A 22283-nucleotide genomic window follows, 5' to 3' on the forward strand; every position below is an offset into this window, starting at 1 on the left:
ACTGATCTCAGCTATTAGAGCCCACGTATAGGATTCTGTCAAGTATACAGCTAGCTATTCCAGCAGTCTTTCTTTATACCTGCAGCATTAAGATGCACGGGAAAGTACCCTCAGCTATAATCCAGAATTTCCATGCTTTTGTAGATTTAGTTAAGATTATACTTGGTCTGAAGAGAAATGTAAAGTTTTGTACTTCCTATTCGCAGCCATATTTGCTAGCACCTGTTAGGATTATGAATATCAAACAACACATGCTAAATGGTGATATCTTAAGTCTTAACACATTTATAGAAAAAACAAGTAAACCAACCAACCAACCAACAAAAAAAAAAAAAAAAAACTTGTTTTGCTTCTGAAAGAAAGTTCCAAAACTCATAGTTGCCAATGTTAAAGGCCTCCAAAAGATGTTCTGAAATATCAACACAAGTAGCTGTTTTCACCCAACACAGATACCTTACCTGAAGAGAAGAAGGTATTTTTGGAACTTCCTTAGAACCAGGCAGCATGGTGTCATCTCTCTGAAAGCAACAATATGTCTTACATTAGGCCTATACAAGTAACTACACAACTGGTATTTGTAAAACAGTCCTTCAAACAACAAATTCAATCATCAGCAGCATATGTTTTGTTACAGATCTCAAGCCCTTCTTCTCACCTACGTTATCATTGTTCACTGATGAAATGTTTCAGCCTTTTACAAGCTATTAAATTGGTTTGCCTTTAACATAACTTGCAGCAATGAGCTCCACAAATTAATTTAAGATGTACTTCATTTTACATTTACACACCACTATTTTGAGCGAATTAAACTGAAGTTTTCTTAGTAACACTTACTTTGTATGCCTTCATAGGTAGATATACAGTCCTGTTGATATCACTTCAACAACTCCTGTTTAACAGTCTTCATCATAGCCTTCCTTCTTTGTATGGGAGATGCTTCATAACTCCTCACATTTTTAATCATTTACTCCTGAACCTCAAAGTTATATATTTAAAACATATTTTCTTTCTTAGAGAATTTTCTTGTAACTTGTTTTTACATCATGGAAATATTTACATTTTGCTAATATAAGTTAAATGCTAAAGTATCAAAGCCAATCAAATTACACTTCTTTGCTTGGCACCTGAAATTATGCCTTACTGCATGGGTTCACAGAACAGAACTGAGTCCCAGCTATGACACTGTGGTGCTTTTGCTCTGAAATTCTTATCCCAGAATTCTTACGGTTCAAAGGGACAGGAACATATTTCCAGTCCTCCTCATTTCAGGGAGCCAATTTAGGACAAATTCCAGTGTAGTTCATCTTCTATGTAAAATACGTAAACTGTGAAATCCAGGAAATAGGGTGTTAAGTTCTTTGCATAAAGAAAAGGACCACAGAACCACAGCACGGCAGCAGCCAGAGCTGCATGCAACGCATGCCAAAGACAGCTATAAAGGCATCTCTGCTTTTCTCTCTGCACTAGAGCATATGAACAGTGCACTCTATTGCTAAGCCCCAAGAGGAAAGTTATCTTTAAAAAAAAAAAAAAAAAGGCAGAAACCATTACTTCAAACAGGGCTGAGGTGGGGAGAAATATATATGTGCATAATATATATTTGATAAATAATAAATTTGAAAACTTATACATGAGTACATTTTATTTATTTAAAATTTAGCAGCCTTTCGTCAACAGCTTTGCAGAATAGGTTTTCCTCAGAACAGTAATACAGCATGACAAAAACACAACAACCTGAAGTTGATAATTAAGTTCACTTCAACTTTCCATTAGGAAGTTTGGGTCAGGTTCCCACAATCTAACACCTGCCACTATTTTGATTAAATGAACTGTTCCTTACAGCTCTAATCATGATGTACAACGTAATTTTGACCATGGATGTTTCCTCTATGTCAGATATCCATCCATAGCTGCAGTTGGAACCCATGTGCAAGAGTGGATTGATTTCTTGACATTTTGTCAGTGCCACTTCTCCCTGCATGACTGCTGATCTGATTAGAAAAAGGAATTTGCCTTGGTGAAAGGCATGTGTTCCATTTCCTGCCCCTGGCAGCAACCAGCCCCGCAGGGTTCCACCAGCAGCTCGTTTTCAACAAGACCCTGCTTCAGTCTTACCCTCACCTAGAGCTTGGAACAACGAAGAAAAAGTTGCTAAAAAAAAAAAAGCGAGAGGGAGGACCTGGGGCTAGGGGTTCTGGGGGTAGAATTCAACTAAACAGCCTGAGAAATTAATATAGTCTGTAAATAAATATCCATCCCTGATCACTTTTCACTTTAACCTAGCCTGATTTTAACACTTTTCAGCGCAGGATGGCATCTAAAAATTAAATTTAAACAGCAGGAGAGAGAAGAGGCAAGGGAGACAATGAACTCCCGCACTAGGTTTTTTGCGAGACTTTGAATAGAAAGCAACACTTTCTCAGATTTTGATTATTGTGCACTGTAAGCGATAACCCAAATTTCTTTTGCTGCGTGGCTGTAGCACAGCCTGCAGAAAAATTGAATGTGTCTTTAAGCAACTACCCCAATGACACTGATCATAAAGCCAGGGAAGCAAGGTTGCTTCCAAGCTAGCCCTCAATAATTGTTCCCAAACTGTCTCTGTTGCTTAACACAAGTTGCTGCAGCCAGCAGTTTATTCCATTAGGTTCTGAAAGTACAAATTAACCCTGAAAAGGAAGGACATAAGAACAGTAAAAGGTGGAAGAGAAGGAAGAAAAGAAAAAGGAGAACAGAGACTGAGACAAGGAGGCCCTTCAATTAACTGGATTTACCATTCAGGTTTATATTCTTTAAAATAAGAGCCATAGTTGTTGCTACGAAGAAAAAGGAAAAGGAGGACATAGCACACAAACATAATTTATCTGTTTCTTTCAGATTAATATTTGGTTAAAAAAACTTGGTTGAAATCATACATTCACATGTTTATAATCTGCTTTGTATTATTATGGAAGGTTTATTAAGCCTAAGTTACGAGCTTTCGGTACATGCATATATTAAACAGAAGTCCAAGAATTTATATTTTTTGATGGCAGGAGGACATAGTAGATGACAAAAATCCTAAAACGTTCTCCCAATCCAAAGATGTAGTTGAGCAAGTGAGAGAAATCATTTAAAGCCAGGTTTCTGAAACAGAGAACTGTTGGACTAGATTCTATTTCTAATATATTAGAAACATCTTTTGTGGGATCTAGGCTCTGTAAAAGAGATGGGCTGTTCTGGAGAGCATTCCCTGACAGGTATCTGAGAAAAAGACAAGCGTTTGGAGCAATAAAGGTGTAATTCAAATACTGAAAAGAGAGGCAGGCTTATTTAGTCTTTAATGGCAGCATTCTCTGCCTGCATTAAATATATCAAGATATATCTGAGATTAAGTCTAACTTGCTTTGCGTACTCAGAATGAACAAGAACAAAACAAAACAACAAAAACAAAACTAACAAAATACAGCAAGAACAACACCAAAAGGAATCAGATCACATAATCTGTTTATAAATAGTATCTACTTCTATGGATATAAGAGTGGAAGTTCTCTATGTCATCAGTTCACAAACCAAATTGCAAAATCCCAAATGAACACCTTCATTGACACAGAAAGGGAGAGAACACTGTTTTGAATTCATTTCCAAATGCAAATTCCAACATTTGTCTCCATCTCGAATTACAGTTTTCCTCAGGTGGGGCAAATTGAATGGGGTCTATTAAAGCCAAAAACAAGGCTAAGAACACCGACCCTTCTCATTTAAAATGAAAATATTTTTTCTTATAGTCTAGTTGGGACTGAACGCAAAAGGTGGAAGTTTTCACACCTCATTGCCAATTCAATGAGCCTTGTAAATCCATCTTTAGCATGGCAAGGAAAGAGAAAACAAGAAGGAAAAAATATTGTTGATCAAGCTAAGGTCAAAACAATACAGCAATAAGCAAGAAAAGGAAAAGCATTTGCTTAAGATGTGCTCTAAACAAAAGAATCTGACAAGGTGGTTACATTACTACTGCTGCTCAATGACATGTGATATGACTTGCTGACTCCTGCCTGCTTCCTAGCAGACAGTGGTTTTGTTTAGATGCCTACTGCAAATGGCAAGATCAGAAGCTTTGAATGGACGGGAAGACCACTCTTCCTCTGTCTCAGGGATGGTTCCTTTCACCATATTTGAAGGACACAGATGATGTAATTTAAATAAACTTTTGTATTTCTTTATTTATTCTATAAACAAAACCATTGTTTGTATCTTCTGATACTTTTTGTGAGTATCAAATCACATTAAAAAAAGATTATTTAGAACTGTATATAAAATTAAGAGAATCACTGAAAAGTTACTGAAACAAGATTACATATCCATAATTTAGATGCAATAATTGTGCTGGATTAAAATAATTGTAACTGGCTTAAAGACTGTCAGAATGAATGGGAAATTGATAATAAGCAATTTTGCTTTGATAGCATTACAATGCCAGAGATTCTTTCAAATCAATTCCTATTTCCTCCACAAAAGAGGTTTGCAGATAGTAACTGCAGAAAACATATCTTTACTGTCAGAGCAGATCAGCTTTTGTCTCTGAAATTGGATCAGCTCACCTTCTTCAAATGCTGCTTTCCATATAAAGCAGTACAAGTGTTACATAACTGCACAGTGGGATTGTACCCGTGGCCCTTCAAAGAAACAATGGGACTACTATATGATCTGTGCACTCAGTATGCAAGTCTACCAAATACTTGATCTGGAACCTTATTGTTTTTAGAGACAATGCTGACTGTAGCAAGTATTTTAGGCAAGCCTGGAAAATAAGCCAAAAGTAAACCAACTTTTATCTGTTGAGGTCAAAAGCTCAAGAGACAGTGTTACGCTTTCAACAGGGCTCCTGAAGAAGCAAGAATGTATAATACTAGTATCAGTCTGTCAGACATTTTATTCCTTTCTAAACTACATTTGTTAGAGACAGAAGTTTTCCAGGGGTGAATCATTTAAAGCTCTGACACAGCCCTTCATATGCTAATATAAACCATGCAATCTCACCAGCAGTGTCTTTGGTGTGATGACAGCAATCTTATCATTTGTGTTACATGTCAGAAAGAAGGCAACACAAGAAAGTCCTGTCATGTAGGAAAGCAACATTAGCAGCTAAACAAGAGAAAGAGAATAAACAACAGTAAGCACCACAGAGGAAAAAGCAAAGCCAAACATGTTTCAGGTGGTTACATGAGGACACAAACATTTCTCAGATGTTATCAGAAGCCTTACTACATCTACTGAAAATTGACAACAGAGCTTCCCATCCCTCTTGCATTTGCAAGAAATCAAAATGCCTAAAGCGAGGTATTTTATAATCTTCCAAATCCTTGGGGGTGTTGCATGATCCAAGATCATGGCAAATACAGAGCTCAGTGCACAAAACAGGAAATCAAGAGCTGTCATTACTTCACTACTTACAGATAAGGTTCAGCCAACTTCTCAGCACACAAAGTGTGCTAAGGTCAGCACAGTTCATCAGCACACTCCACCAGCTGCTAGCTTGAAAGGTAGTGATGGCTTTCGAGAAAGAAACACTGATTTCATATGGCATATTAGGATTTTTGACTGAAAGATTGGTTGCCAATGAAGCTTTTGGGGCATGTTTTTATATGGCTGCTTAACGTGAACCTCTCGGGTTCAACCTTGGCACGCAATGTTTTTAGTTACTGTGAGTGCTGACCTATCCCACCTAACCAATTAGTGATCTCATGACCAGCTGCATAGGATGGTCATGGCTGATGTTCTCCCCAGATACTCCTATACACAATTGTCTGTTTATAGCATTTACTAAAAGACACTAGCTTTAACTTTATTCCTCTGGGTTTTTACTTTCTACAGATTTCCATGAAGGCTGTGACCAAGGAAGCCTCCTTTAGATTGGCCTTTACAAATGACCTAAACAAGTCTTTAGTGGTCACTATGTCATGCTGTTTGCAGACAATCTCAGTCCTGCTGAACTACTCACAAGCATGTTTCTTCGCACTGCAGTTCCAGCAAGTTCACACATCTCCAGTGGCCACTCTTCAAGAAAGGAAAAGTGATTGTTTGGAATGACATAATAAAAATGCTGTCAGCCATCAGTGTGGGAGAACCTCCTGAATTCTGTGTGGGGCCATCAGTGTGAGGTCTTACTGTCTGGTAAGGGAAATCACTGCTCTCCAAGATCATATGTTGTTGCTAAATCATCACCTAATACAAACTGTAAATATTCTTCTAGAATGACAGGGCTTGAAGAGACAAAGTAGCTGCTCAGTCAACTGCTTTGAGAATGCTATCAGCTCTCTGTTCAAATGTGTGTTTGCTGATGTTGTGGCATATCCACCAACACCACTATTTAGCCTTTGCTCTTCCACTACAAACTGAATGAGGAACATCACCTGCAAAAATCAAACAATTAAAAGCACTACTCTTTTCAAATTGAAAAGCCTCATGCATTGCAGATGCTAGCACAACTCAAATAACAGTTCTATTAGAACAGAGAATGTTTTGGTTTAGTAATATAAGTATTCTTCTGACTGTAAAAAACCCTGCAAGATCCTGGCCAGCTCTGCTCATGACTTCCATTCCTTCCATGTAATATTTAAGCTAAGTAAAACATTGAGGAGTTGTATTTCACTGCTGAAATGAATTGCGCTCATTAAATGCACTTCACCATGCTTTACCACTATTGGGTTTGGCAACAGCAAAGAGGCATAGTGAAGATCCCTACACCACTAAAGTACACAGTGAAGATTTCTTGCAGTGAGAAGTGAATGAGGTTTCCAAGGAATTGCATGTAACAGGCAATTGTGCTCAGTAACTCAATTGTAGCTCTCTCCCAGCTATAGCATGGACTTACTGTGAGCTGGTTAACTTTTCACTCTCCCTTTGCCTGTCTTGTTAATTTGTTGTCATCATGCTCTTGTATTTTGTGATGGCATAACTATAGCAAAGATCAGCCAGATGCTGTTGGTGCTACTGTAATGGATAATAGTGACTGTAATAGAAAATAATGACAATACCTAATAGCGACTTTGCAGACTACAAATAAGTGTAGATGATACAGAAAAAAAAGTAGATAAATGATGCACAAATAGGAATTATCTTCCTCAAAGGGCAGTCTGATCAGCATGCCTGAAAAACAGAAGGTTAAAATTTTAAGTTTCACCCCTCCCCATTGGTTTGTTGGCTTGGAAATCCAAAATGGGTATTACTACAGCGTCATGCCATCACAACTACACAGGAACCCCACTGAAATAAATTATGTAAGAGTAGACCAAAATGACAATATTTACTAGCTACCACTGAAAGGAGGTTACATTTTTTGTCAACATATAATCTCAACTCCTAGTGGTGCTTGTTTATTATGATAGGAGGAGGCTTTGAAATGCAATTTTGAGGAACAAAAATGCATATGCTGTTGAGACTGAAATACATTTCTTCTTTGCCTTGCAAAAGCAGTTTAACAAAGTCTCCCTGAGGCTCCAGTGAGAGGGAATGGTAACAGCAGCAGTGCTATGATTTTAGCTTACTCTCTTCTTGATCTCTGCAATCACTTTCCCTATTTTCCAAGTCTTAATCTCCAAGTCATGCTTTCTAACGAAACTCAGCTAACCCCCAATTCGTATAAAAGATATTCCCACTGTATGGGTCTGCTACAGTGTTCTGAATACTGAATGACAACTGATGAAGAGAAAAGAAATCCAAGTGAAATATAGTGAAGGAGAACACCTGGAATCTTTTATTGAAGGGCTGGTGAAAGAGGGGAGAAAGAAGTATTGAGACAGGTTTAAAAGCTAACAATACAAGAAGGTATGTTAGCCTCTCAATGAACATGGAATTTGTGTGGAACTGTGTAGAGCAGTTTGGTTGGAAGGGACCCACCCAGCCCACCAGCCACCTGCCTGACCACTGCAGGGCTCCCCAGATGACGACGCCTGTCAGTGCGGGCACCATCCCAGCGCCTCTCCAACACCAACAAGCCCGGGGCACCAAGCACCTCTCTGGGAAGCCTGTCCCCGTGTCTGGCCGCCCTCACAGTGAAGGGATTTCCATCAGTGTCTGCCTGAGCCTCCCCTGGGGCACTTCTGGGCCATCCTCTGCCTCCCCTCCTCAGGGAGCTGAGGGAGCAGCGAGGCCGCCCCTCGGCCTCCTCACCTCCTGGCCAGGGAGCCTGGGGGCCTCAGCCCCTCCTCACAGGACGTGTCCTCCTGCCCTCCTGCCAGCTCTACTACCCTCCACTGGCCACTTCCTATGCAGCATTGTTATATTTTACAATATGTCACAAAATTTTACAAATTAACGTACAGTTTTCTGATTGGAGGTAATAAGAACAATAAAGAGAGATAAAAGCAGACTCCACAGTGCTTACACATTACCACTGTTTCTTCCCAAGGTCTGTAGAGTAGTTGTGCCCAGAAGGTTTAAGATAAATGGTACTGATTTCATCATGTTACTAATAGTACCTTTGCTAGCAATTGGATTTCACCCAAAATTCTGTTGTACCTAAATTATTGTCATACTAGCTGCTCTTGTAAAAATGCAAATTGGTCTTCTAAAAGCAAGATATATTGTGCCAGGTATCCCCTCAGCATTTATAACCAAAAATATTTTCTTAAAAACATCTGGATATTTTCAAATAGTATTCCAATAGCTTGTCATATCAATATTAAAATTTAAAATGAAAAAAAAAATTGTGATTCAGAACTGTAAGGTAAGAAGAAGTTGTGCAATGATTATTGGCAGTTGAAACCCAGCAGCAGATAAAACAAATTTGGAATAACCCTTTTCAGTTGCCTGTTTTCTACAATTGAAATGTGGAATATTTATTATTTAAACAAAGAATCCGAGTACCTACATGGGGCCGAAGGGACGAATTTCCCTGAGCAGTTATTTCAATTATCTGTCTGTTTAATCACAAGTCTGTCATTCTGTTTAAACAGAAGTACAGGCACACAAACCAAGGACCCTTACCCCTATGCTGGTGTATAGGCAGAGCTTGCCACTCAGAATACAGTTATTCCATTGTGTACAAACAGAATTCAGAGCAGCATCTCATTAAAGAGGTCAAACAAAGCACACCTATTGAAGACTATGGGGGCTTTAGCACAAGATAAAGCAGCAACTGCGTTAAGTTCAAGAAGATTCATCGTTAGTTTTGAATTGACGATAACATAGTACGGATGGAAAAGTATTCTCCCACAAGCTGCATGTGGTTAAGACAAAAAGCTGATGTATCAAGATGATGTGGGATACGCAGCGACTAACTACCATACTTATCTTAATTCAGAAAGCCTCCCTGCTTAGAGGTTTGAGTTCCTTTAATCAGAGATCAGTGTTTATAACAGTCTAGTCAGTTTACAGTTTATACCATCTTAGTGGCTTTAAATGGTTTCCAGCATTCTGGAAATGCATTCTGCCCAGCTAGAATTGACTGAGCTGCACCGAGCTTCTCATCCCGTCTCCAGCTTAAGGTACTGAGGCATTCTACTTTCAGCAATCCAGTGTAGTCCTGGGTGCAATACAGCAGCTACTACTGCTGGCTAGCTGGTGTGCAGCACTTGACTAGACAGCAAGAACCTGTGGAATGATCAGCCTAATACGTGTACCATACCATACCTGTATCATACTACAGCGTAAGATGTTCTCTACCAAACGAGCAAGAATTTGTTCTTGGCAACAGGGCGTTGTATAGTTGCCCTAGGGAAGGAGTAATGGGAGCCTTCTGGCTTCCCGGAGGCTCTTAGGGTCTTGAATCCAACATTCCCTTTTGGGTAGCTCAGCACTTCCTTGGTCACAGTGCAATCCCAGTCAGCAGCTGCTCCCTAAGCCAAGACACCTTAAAAACAGAAGTATTCCAAATAAGCAGAGCAAAGGATACTAACCTAGGCAGGAAAATAAAAGTTGGGTTTTTTTTGCGCACATTACAGAAGGAAGTTTGGTGGAGCAGGATTTGGAGAAAGCATTAGAAAAAGCCAAGGATGCAGTATCAAGGTAGAATTGGTGGCCACCAAGGTTCCTGCAACTATACTTGATATGTGAGAGGAGCTGAGCTGAGGTAATGGTTGACAATCAAGTGAAAAGACTAGATGGCAAGCGGCACTGAGCCACTACTGCTAGTAGCACAGCTGTAAAGAGCTCTGTAAAAAGTTATTCAAACAGGGACCTACACTGAACATGTGCTGCCTTGCTCATAGATGAGCAGATCCCAGGCCAGCCAGCCAGCTGAGAGGCAGCACTGTGAGCTGCAGTCAGAACAGAAAACAGACATGGGACCCTGCACAGAAATTAAAAAAACCTGAAATGAAGGCAGAAGCTAATCACGGCTTTGCAGGTGTAATGCTGTAATGTATGGTAAGAACAGGTATAGAGAATGGCATTAAATAAATGTTTACTCAACAGGGATAGTTTAACACTGCATATAATACAGAGAGATTCAGAAAGAGTAAAACATTGTCATAAGCCACTTCTGCAACTCATGGGAAACTCATGCATGTAATTTTCAAAATCCTGTAAAAAAGTATTATAAAGAGACAAAATTAAATACCATAGAACAGAGCCTCAGCCACATCAGTGGATCAACAGCATTTTTGTGGTAAATCTTTCAAATCTGGTTTTCCTCGTCTCTAAAGTATCCTTAAATGGACTTTTTAAGCTAGTTCGGCTGGCTTTGGCTAACTATACAGAGCAAAGAACTGATTGCATTCCTAAAGAAATACTCTTAATAACTCCTTAGAATGAGCTGTGGCATTTTTCCACTAATAGCGAAAATAACTAATGTGCACCTTGAACATATGTTATTTATCTGCATGCCAATTTTAAGAGAATTCAGTTTGGGAAAGCTGCAAAGTATATTTATTCTAGAGCTCACACACTGCACCAGTAAAAATAAAATGCCCATTGTGAACTGGAAAAATAAAAAGGCATTTTTTATCATGGGACTGTAGTATCATTAAAGATACAAAATCTTGTGTTAGTTCCCCAAAGAACAGTGCATTTGACCTGAGTTCACTTTTCCTTTCACAAGTTCTCAGAAGGGTGGTAGGAACCAAAAGAAATTGTGTTCTAGGATTCACAGTTCTCGAAGGGAGAGAGATTAACCCAAATAGTGAGTTATCCATATTTCATCCATTTCAATGGCTGCGAAAGAAGGAAGAGCTGTGGTTGTGCTTTTCTGCTGAGTCACGCCATGACAACCATATTGTACACTGCTTCATTTCATTTTTCCCCCCCCCAAAGAACATCAAAACAAAACAAAACACAAGAACTTGAACAAAATTACAAATCCCTTAATTTTAAATGCCCCTCCTCTGTGACTAAGATCATCCTGGAAAACGCTGGTCTATGTCACAGTGGTTTTTATTCTTCATTTTCCCTGCAGAGATGGTCCCAGTCCTCAGTTCCACACATTCTCATCGTGAGGAGCTTTCCTACCATGAGTAAGTTTGACATTTCAAAAGAGTTTGCACTGACATGGGCTGAAACAAAGATCTTTCCAGTTATTCCACAGACATCACAAAGTCCTTCTCCTCACACACTCCCAGATGTCTGAGACATCCAGCGAGGGAATGACATAGTACCTTCAGGTTCCTGCTTTGCCATTTGCCCACACGCTGGATTCCCTGTCCTCATGGCAATAATGCTGAAGTCCCCAACTTCCAAATTTTCCTACTGAAATTCTTCCTTTATATATAAATAATGGAAAACATGGAGAGATCAGACCTTGAACATGGATACAGCTAGTTAAAGAAGTTTAATCACTGAATAGTTGAGCAGTAGGGTAGGAAAATTTTAGCTAAATTTATGAACTTTTGATACAAAGTCCAGCTTGCCCAATCAGTGTTTTCTAATTAAAAAAAATATTATTGACAAATTTGTGTCCGGCCTTCCCCCATATGTTACCTTCACTCACCTCTAAGTTGTGCTGGAGCTGAATCAAGTCCAGAATCAGTATTAGAATAGCTGGGATTGGCATGAAGGCTATTTAAAAACAAAAGAAGAGATGCGAAAAAGGAAGAGAAAAGGAAAAAGTTTACTGCTGTATTTATAACCCTTCACAGGTTTCATGCCAACAGCAATTCAATTGGGTCCCCAGGAAACACAGTTATTTTTTGATCTGGGAAAATGCCTTTTCTTAACCAACAAAAGGCTGATACAGTCTCTCTTGCAGAATTTCATTTAAAAAATAAATAAATAAATAAATAGCAAAGGGAGTAGTTGGGGGTAGGGCAGGATGGAAATGGGGGCCTACATTGCTTTGTGATACATGTTCAGGTAGCGTATTTCTTAACCTGCCTTCCAGAATGTAGTTTCATAATGAGTGTTAACAGGCCAGCTTTAAACACTAAGAAGTACATTTGCAATGTAATGTGTAGGGATTTGGCTGGACAATTTCCCATTAACACTAATGTGCACTGTGTAGTTAAATCCCTAAACACCACGTTGAAAATTTAGTTTCAAAAGTGGCCATTACGTTTGGATGTCAGATTTCTTTTTTAAACAGTTGTTAGTCTATTAAACAGCCACTGTGTTCACACTCATCAGACAGAACGAACTTTCTCTTTCTGTTTCAGTCCAGACAGGTAAGCACAAGATATATTTTTGCAACTTCACAATTGCAATGAAATTTTTTAAATGAAGCTGTAGAACTGGCACCGATTAAAGTATTTATAATGCCTCATCTAAAGATCTACTCATAAATGTTAAAACCTGCAGATAAAGCTATGATCTAACTGCAAATTTTCTGTTCACAAAGGGCAATGCTTACTTTAGAGTCCTAAATGTTTTACAAGCACAATAGGAGCCACTTTTAACATAATTATCATAATTTTTCTATCGTTAAAGATACAGACAAAATGAGTGTGCTTTTTTTCCTTCTAGTTAGGCATTTAAAGTGTTAAAAAAATCAAGGGCTTTCACACTCAGGACATGAATGCACATACAAACAGGTGAAATAAAAGAGCAAAATTTGAAACATTGGACAAGATTATGATTATAGGCAAGTTCTTATTGACAACAGTGTAAGCATGAAAAAAAAAAATATGATCACAAGTTGGTTCCCACCTTTCCTGCCATATAATCTAAGTATGCCTGGATTGTAAACCATGAGATCTTAAATGAAGTATAGCATAGTCTATGTATGAATAGGGTACTCTAACTTTATTGTGAAAAGGCACACAGCATTAAAACAGTCTTTGTGCTATTTACATTTTTTAAAGAAAACAACGTAGAATTATCTGGATGTATGCTGGGGCAGAGGAGATGAGCAACAGAAGTTCTTGAATATATTTCATTGAGTAAACTGAGATGCAATGCCCTCTACAGACAACAGGTAAGTTAAAATTTGCACTGTGTTGCTTAGATTTGTAAAGTGGATATGAACAGATGGAGTCCACCACATTTACAGCAATTTGCTGGTTCTTTTTAGTGGCTTTCTGAAGTGCAAGTTTGCCATTACAGACGAGCATTCAATTCTTCAAAAAGCCCAATTTCTTCTTACGAGACAATAAAGTATTTCCTCTCCCAACAGCAGGTAAGCACTAAAGGAATCCTTAAAAATCTAACCCCAATGTGCTAAAGACACTTAATAATCTTTAAACTACATACAATACCACTTCCTCCCTGGTACCAGGATGTTGTAAAAAGTCTAATTAGTCCTTATAATAGAGCTGACACCTCCACAACACATAAAAGAAGACTTTTAATTTACAAAAGACAACTCCGGTTGTCCTGATTTTTACCTTTAATTAGACTGTAAGAGCTAGCTTTATGAGATTGAAGATGAATATTCCATTAATTTGGCTGTTAACCAACATATGAGGTATCAGCTGAGGGTAACATGTTAGATTTGTGAGGCTTTTTTAAAAGCAATATTCTAATATTTTGAATTGATTTTTAATACACATTGTTTCATGGATTATTTAACTCTCTAATGAGGTAGAAAGAAATATTAAGGGCAATATTTTAAATGTCAGGTAAATGACCCAGTTTAAGGCAAAAAAAAATGGGGAGGGTGCTGCTGATTTTCTTGCAACAGTGCAATAATTGTGCGCAGCAGGGTACTGTACCTAGCTATGAAATTCATTTAAAAATGAAATAAGGGGCATGATGAAAAATACAGAAAAGTCAGTTGCCCCAAAGGAAATATAAATAATTTTGAAAGCAAAAGTGTTTCTGTGGCAACATGAACTTTAATAAGTTAAAATTTGCTATACTAGTAAGCTGTAGCTTTACCAGTGACAGGTAAATGCATGAGTTTGAATGAGAGGACTGGTGGAAATTATAGTCATAGAGCTGTCTCATGAAATCAGAGGAATTAAGCAATACATGTCTGAGCACTTCATAAAATCACCATCCAGCTCACAACGTGTAACACAAGACTTAAAATCAGGGGAAATCTGCATTGTGATATATAAGGGACTTAGTGTGTCATTTGGCAAGAGCACTTGCCCCAGCTGTCATCCACTCCAGATGGGAGAAAGAAGAGGGGCAGCCTCAGAGACAGGCCCTTCTTTCTGCATGCCAGCACATCTAGAAGTGGCAAGGCGGCTGCCTTCATCTAATTCTCTTCTTAAACTTTAAGCTTCAAGACAGCTCTTTATCCATCCCACTGCAATGAACAGACACATGGAACAGTAAAGCTTTCAGTGAAGCCATACACCACAGGAGAAAAATAAAGAATACATAAGGTCTGTCAAAAGATACCCAAAGACAGATGCTCAGACTCTGAAGTAAAATGACCTGACTGTTTTGCAAAAAGTGGAGATATTCTGGAAACAGAGTATCTGTCCTGGAAATGGGATGGAATGAAATAGTTACTGATAGATATTAAGAAAAAACACCCAACAATTTTGATTTGGAAATTTCAGTGGATCTAAAGAATAATGTCATGTCAAAATACTGAATTCTCTCAGTATAGGAATAAATAACCAGAATACTACATCAGAAATTATTTTTCTCACCTTCTTTGGAAATACCAATTCAGTGCTCGAAACAAAGGTGTGATACTTTGGCCAACATTTACCATCAGGATATTCCATCTACACAGATTTAAGGGTTCTGCACAGCTCTGTGATATATAAGGGACTTAGTGTGTCCTCTGCTACCTACCCACTCTTTTCTCTCCAATCTCTAAAGCAAGTCCTGCAAAGTGTGTAAGAAACTGAACTACAATATTAACAGATGGAACAAATAACAAGATGCTGCACAGCAGGGAATCATGCCCATGCCTACCTCAGTCACAGCCATCTCTTTTTGTGTATTCATATCTTGACCTACAGAGATTTTCAAGTAAGGCTTAGACTCCCAGAAGGAACCATCTCCTTACCATGGATACAGGCAGATCTGTTCAATATGAGTTCTTTCTACCGATGAAATGATGAGGCCCAGTCCAGACTAGGAGTTATTAAAAAATGAAAGTAACTGGCCTTGTATTTCAGAGTGCACATTGCTGCCTGGGTAACACCTCTTTTATAATTGTTGCTCCAGAAGTCAAGAAAAAAGTTTCAGTTTTTAATAATTCAAGAACACACTTTTCCAGTCTATAAGACCTAATTAAAAATTTAGTAGGCTCATAATGTTCACCTATTCATTTCAAGGGAGAATGCTTGAAAAGAGACAGGAGAGGATTAAATATAAATAAATTAAAATAACAAAAAAGCTATTCAAAATATGATGACAGTGTTTGAGGCTAAGACCAACATTTCAGTATGCATCATATTCTACAAGGATGAATGTAAAGATCTCTCCATCCCATATTTCCAGAAACATGATGCATGCTAATGCTAATCAATGCTTTGGCTACATCTGGGGACACCTCTGTAGTGATAGACAACCTAGTTTTAAAGGACATTGCCCAACTAGTGGACTCAAAGAAGAATGAAAAGAGAAAGCTTCAAACATGATGAGAGACTAAGGAGAACTGGCATGCTTTGTCTGGATGCGAATAAATTTGGGAAGGCCTGAAAGAAGTACAGAAAAGTAAAGAATGGTACAGAAAAAACTGGGGGCATTGCTTATATCATAATAAAATGGTGTTTGGTAAAAACTTACAAATGGGACATGTAGCCAAAAAGATGTTTTTTGTCTGTTTGTTTTCCATTCCACATCATGTTACAGAAGGCACTGACATCAAAACCTGAAGATAAAAAGTACATGTCCAAAAGCATACAAGAATTCACATTGGATCACTGAATATGTGGTGCAATAATTAATAACAGTTCACATTTAAGAAGTAAGAAAATAAGTTCTCCAGCTTTTGAAGACTAGACAAGACCTATGTAAAAGCAAATCATTCTGTTAGAAGACAAGTAAGTCTCATGTATGATTAGGCATGTGTACTTAAGATGAATAAAGAAAAGCTTTAAAATGGGACGTTACTAATTCCTCAGCTGGGAGTAGTGAATCAAGTTCTGGACACTGTTTCATGAGATGGACCAGCCAAAGATGTCCCCAGGGAAACAAAAATTACAGGAGATCTTAAAAACATGACCTATGAGAAAAGAATTGGGGCTATAGTTGCAGAAGCAAAGCCTGAAGCACATGACTATTCTTCAAAACATAAGTTACTGCAAAGAATACTGCTATCTGTGGTAGATAGGACAAGCAAAAATGGGCTCAAATCACTGCAAAAACCATCAACTCTACAAAAAGTTAAATGCTGGAATAAACTTCCAATGATTTTATATCGTTTCTCTCAGAAATATTGAAAACTGAGCTTGGAAAGTATTTTCAAGAGATGAGATAGGTGGAGTTATCTCAGGACAATCTCTCAAAACCTCACTTATTTTCTCTGTTTTTATATATCCTAAATGCAAGCAATAGAGATGTTTCTTTGCTTTAGACATGTCAGTATTCCAGACCACATGACTAAAGCCCATGCTATCAACCCTGATCTACTAAATCATGATGCAAACTAGTACCCTCCTGACTTCTACTACTTTGACTTACAATGTTCATTATTTCTGAGTAAAGGAAACACTTATTACAAACAGTTTTTAGACCAGTCATCATAATCTTCTCAGAGAGACGGAACAGAGGAATAAGTTTATCCAGTTTTCTTCCCTAAAACTGCCTTTTGCACAGAGTTATGTTCTTAAATTGGCTACTGCTACCTAGTGTTACCTTTAAATAAAAGTAGATTTTTAACAGAAGTTCTGGAAAGAAAAATCTGACAAAAGACATCCTTCTCCTCCTGCCTGGCTGCCAGCCCCAGCAACACAAGGAATGGTAAGAACTGAAACCAGAGCTTGGGCCAAGGAGGAATGCATGGGGCAAAATGCATAGGGGGCAGCAGAATATTCAAAGCTGAGACCTAACTCTAACTCTAAATGACTAACAGTCTGTTTAGAAAAAATGAGCTCCGTGAAAGTCTCATTCAAATTCACCTGGAACAAAAATGCTAGCACAGAGCCAATTTAAAATGAGAATCACACTTCACCTTCCTTGTCTCTGTAGAAATACGAAGACTCCAAAATCTGCCTTGCCTTCCTGCTCCGCTTTCTTCCCTCATACTCAAATGTACAATTTAAAGTACTGTTCTGGACAGTCCTAAACCATAACCATTTTGTTTACTAGAAGTAGTAAGTAAAGCGAATTTCATGAGGACTCTGTAATTATGTTTGAATCATCAAAACAGCCACAAGGCCCAGGAAACAGGCTTTGTTCAATAAAGATACATAAACGGTAAGCTCTGTTTTTCTCTCTCATGTGGATGAAGCAGTCTGTGTCATCGGTGTAAGGATACAGGCATTGTTTGCTCTAATACCCTGACAGTATTCCCTCCGAGACTGGCCTTTTTTACTCTTTTCTTCGTCATCAAGAACTGAATTCTCATTTCTCACGAGAAAGATCAAGAGGGCAGAAAGACTTAGCTCTCAGGTGCTGTGGCTCATCATCATATAGTACTCTGAAGAGATTTAAGGTTAGTCATACCCAAAAAGAAATAATTTCTTTTTGCACAGAGCTTTATAGCAGTTTACTTCAATGCACTGGCAGTATATTTGTGAGATACCTATTTGATTTTGGTGCTTGCTGGTGAATTTTTTGTCTTGCTTTTCATTGACATCTAGGCAATGTTGTTAACTCCTTCAGCTAGGAATTTTATTCTATCTAAATAAAAAGACAATGAAACTATTCTCTTTACTGAGAATATTCTTTTTACTACGATCAGAATTTTCAAAGAGGTTTAAAGGAAAGTAGAGAACAGAGGGTCAGAGCTAAAAAATGACTTTCCTGCCTACAAACAAGGAGCTGGGACACCTCATTCCTAAGGAGCAGGCTGGAAGCCCCACATTAGACACAAAGATGCATCTTAGAAGAGCAACCCACAGAAGTGACATGCTAAGCAATGAGCCATCAGGTACAGCACACTCACTACCAGAGTATTTCTAACCTTTTTCCCTTAACTCCTAAGTCACAAGGAGAAAACACTCTATCCACAATTTAGAGCCTTCTTTTGGTGTCAAAATACATTTTTTTTCTTATTTTTTAAATCAATGACTTGGGACCACAAAGATGGGAGCCATCCTTGCTCCCTTTCCTGTCCAGCCAGGAAGTTCTGTGGGCGTTCACAGAGGAAGGACACATGTTTTTAACACTCAAATTCGGGGAGTAAGTTTTTTTGTTTTGTTTTTCTTTCTTCCTTTCTTTCTTTCTCTCTTTCTTTATGTTTAACTTGTTGTAGTTAAGTAGTATAGTCTCTAGGCCCTGATATAAGAAATTACTCTCATTCATAGCAGTCACATTTATTTTTCCTGAAATAGTCTACATCTAAAGATATATATTAGCCATGGTCTGAGTGGAGCCTCCTGATGGATCAGCCTTGCCATGCATACATTTTTGAATCTGCTGAAAACACTGCTCAGATCAGGATGCTTCTGAATATGCCAAAAAGCAGAACAGGAGGTACTGAGTGGAATTTTAAGATCAAAAAATGAACTAGAAAATGAGTATAAGGGCTTCCAAGGGCTCCCCAGTACAGGCTGACCTTTGAATGTTTTCTGTTTTTATTGTTTTGGACCCAGATGACTGCTTCTATTAGGAACTACTGTCCTAATCTTTGAAGGAGTCCTTTAGGCTCTTTGGAAACTCCCAGCTTCATGATTTACCCCATCATTACATAAAGATGATTTCAATAGCCTTATGTTCCTTGTTGATTTGCAAGTGGCTATCCATTAAAGCACAAAAAATACTGAACACCTAGAAGATATTATCATTTTCATATCTAGCAAGCTTGATGAGATTTCTAAAAGCAAAATGCATGAAAAGATGCATAAAAAAACAGGATTACAGGAAAAAAAAATCAATGGAGAAAAAAAGAGAGGACAAAAAGGTAAAGACATTTCATCCAAGATATAAAATGAGGGCAGAAGTACTATCTTTGTTTATGGAGGCTACAGCCCTTATCTGATCTCATTAACGAAGAAGTGCGTATCACAAGATTAAAAACAAGGAACAGGTACACAGCAAGCCTGAAAAGCTAGCCAGATTTCTGACTCAATCAGTGCTCGCAAAAGCCTCCTCTCTGAAAACTCACTATTCTCTTCTCCAAAACAAATTCACAATTATTTTCTTCTATAGCACTAACTTCTAGCTGTAAAGAGTGAGTTACCACAGAGCCCTCACCTGAAAGCACAGACTCCAGCCAGCCAGCAGACTGTACTCTGCAGGGCCAAGAAAAATCTGCTTAAAGCTGGCCTTAGTTACCGGAGACAGGTTATAATCCCTTTCCGCCAGCAGATCAGATGACAATAGGGACAGAAACGGAAATAAGTATTTATTGCTGAAAGTTCTTTTCTTTAAAGAGTGCTCAGACAGGCCTTTGTCCATAATTTCAATGCTTCAAATTAGAGGTATACACTTCACCAATGTTCCCACTAGCATGCAGAAAGCATTTGTCAGAGGCTTCAGTGGGAACCGAAATTATCCCTTAATGATTTTGCCATTACAGGACTTCTCTATTTTGCAATTGCAAATCATAACCCACAGTCAAATCAACAAAACATTACAAAAATCAAGGTGCAGGAACTCAGCAAGTCCTGGAAATCACTGCTTTTGTCTACCGGAAATGAAATGCCCTTCTCTAGTTTCAGTTTCTGCTGTTGAGAGTCAGACTGTGTTTCAGTACATTCTGCTAACTCAATCACGCTGTAAAATACATTAACACTATTCACCCCAAAATGTTTTTCATGTAATCTTAGGATTATAATGACATAAAGCAACCAAAGCAAGACCATTGACATACAGAGCTAACGTTCTACCCACATCTCATCACACTGTCTTCAAGAGTAATAACACAAACGGTACTTATGCATTCCATCGCATTTTGCCTCTGAGACTACACCCATCACAACAGCCCCAATGACACAGAGCAACGTTACTGGGATCTGTCATACGCAGCTCAAGCTTTCTCACAGGGGAAAACCTGCTAGAGTATATTTTATACTTAGTTACTCTCTTAATTTTTGACTCTTTTGACTGGGGGGGGGGGGGGGGGGGGGAGGAAGGGGCGGAATCAAAGAAAGCACGTTTTGCTCCAGTAAAAATGGTTAGGTATGGTGTTTAGCAGATTTCTTCTTCAGAAAAGGGAGATGTTTCACACTAAAGCTTTCAGTAAAGTCCAGAACAGTACACAGAAGTTTGAACTCAAGATTTTAGTATTGATTGTTTGGATCAGATCCCACCTCCATTCTGGAAGAGAGATTTGAGTATGTGATATTTGAATATATCTCATGGGCTCTTCCCAACCACACCGAAAAACAAGATGCACATAGATTAACACTGTATAGAGTTCGCTCAGTAAAGAACACAAGGAATAATATCTCAGCAGAAAGAACAACACAGAGTAAATCGGAGGCTGAAAGTAAAAATTCAAGCTTTCCTTCAACATTCTTTTTTTAGCTAATCAGTGTTTTAGGATTTTTTTTTTCCAGCAATTTGTTAAGAAGCAGCACATCCTATTAAAAGAAACAGTAACGATACATATACATGAAACAGGCAATATCATTAAAGCATTACTTTCATTTCTACTGCTGTTCTTGCTGATGTACCACTTAGAATTGGAATATTCCAACTCTAAGTCAGAAATCAGATCTCCAAGTCAGAAGATTTGCAGACTGGAATAACTGAATGGCTGAAGTTGCTTAATGAAGGCTTACTCCTCCATGTAAGCCGGAAAGGAAGCTTATTGACCAGGCACTAGAACAACTAAGGACGATCCTTTCTGACCGGGTTAGACAGTGCCTTTAAACTCTTCAGGGCCCAACACAGTCCGGATTTAACATTTCTCTGAACCAATTGCTTGCTTCCTGCAGCAGGCAGCTGAGTATAAGAAACCCACTTCTGGAACATAGGCAAGTTATTCCACAGCTTTTGATGACAACCATCAATGTCACCAATTGGACAAAGCTAGTTATCATTCCCACTCATGAGCTACCATTACTTTCAAGTAAAAAATATATCTGCAGGACTGAAACAAACAGTCTTACATTCCTTCTCCAGACAGCTTGGGACCTTTTACTGGAGTGACTTCCTTAGCAGGCTAACAAGACCTTCCATGTACGGAGCTCTTGGGATGACTGAGAGCATAGAAACTCTTCCCTGTCCTGGGTGGCAAGACCCACAGGAGCATTTTCTCACAATAACCTTTAGCTCAGAAAACCTTTACTTTTTAATAACAAACTTAAAATAAGTTCATAAGAACTGAGATGTAGCAGTGTTCATTTTAATTATATCTATAAAATGCATACAGCTACTGATTTACCATGTACACGTTCTGATCATTTATTACTCAGTGCTACATGGTAGCTTATCAAAACCTTTACAATATATTTTTAGATGTTTGTTATACATCTGATTGCAATATGACAATAAAGACAGGGAACCTCCATTTTGTAAAGTAAAAGAAAAAGAAAGAATTGATGTACTCAAAAGCTGGCCTTGGATGTCTGGAAACTCATTAAACATGTACAAGTCTAAAAAAAAAAGGCAAAACCAAACTTACATGAACAAATAGAGATTTTAATTAAAAACAGAGAATGAGAATGGATTCTGAGCATTTTTCAGGATCAAGTGACCTGGAAAAAGAGAGAGGAAACCTTGAGTGGATAAAATGTGTTTACAGTACAAATGAGAAAAAATAAAGTTCAAATAACAAATCTTAAGTAATTAAAATTGGAAAGGGACTTCAAAAAACATATTTTAAAAGAGAAACTCTGGAAATTATATACCCAGTGATATTTGACACTTTATTTACAAAAAGACACAATTTTCCCCTAATTAGTGCACATTTC

At 38.2% G+C, this 22283-nt stretch overlaps 1 protein-coding gene across 1 annotated transcript in view; it reads right to left on the bottom strand.

Annotated features, from left to right (window-relative positions):
* Positions 1-22040, bottom strand: part of LOC310903942 (uncharacterized protein) — a 181878-nt gene extending 159838 nt beyond the window's left edge. Inside the window, exons 1-3 of the mRNA XM_083848044.1 lie at positions 21995-22040; positions 11906-11973; positions 459-518 (exon numbers count right to left, since the gene is read on the bottom strand). Coding sequence (XP_083704170.1) covers positions 459-518; positions 11906-11968 — 123 coding nt within the window. The 5' untranslated portion in view covers positions 11969-11973; positions 21995-22040. The remainder of the gene's footprint in view (positions 1-458; positions 519-11905; positions 11974-21994) is intronic.
* Between the last annotated feature and the right edge of the window lie 243 nt (positions 22041-22283).

The sequence above is a fragment of the Anser anser genome (genome assembly GCF_964211835.1).
Source record: "Anser anser genome assembly, chromosome: 9".
NCBI classification, from domain to species: Eukaryota; Metazoa; Chordata; class Aves; order Anseriformes; family Anatidae; genus Anser; species Anser anser.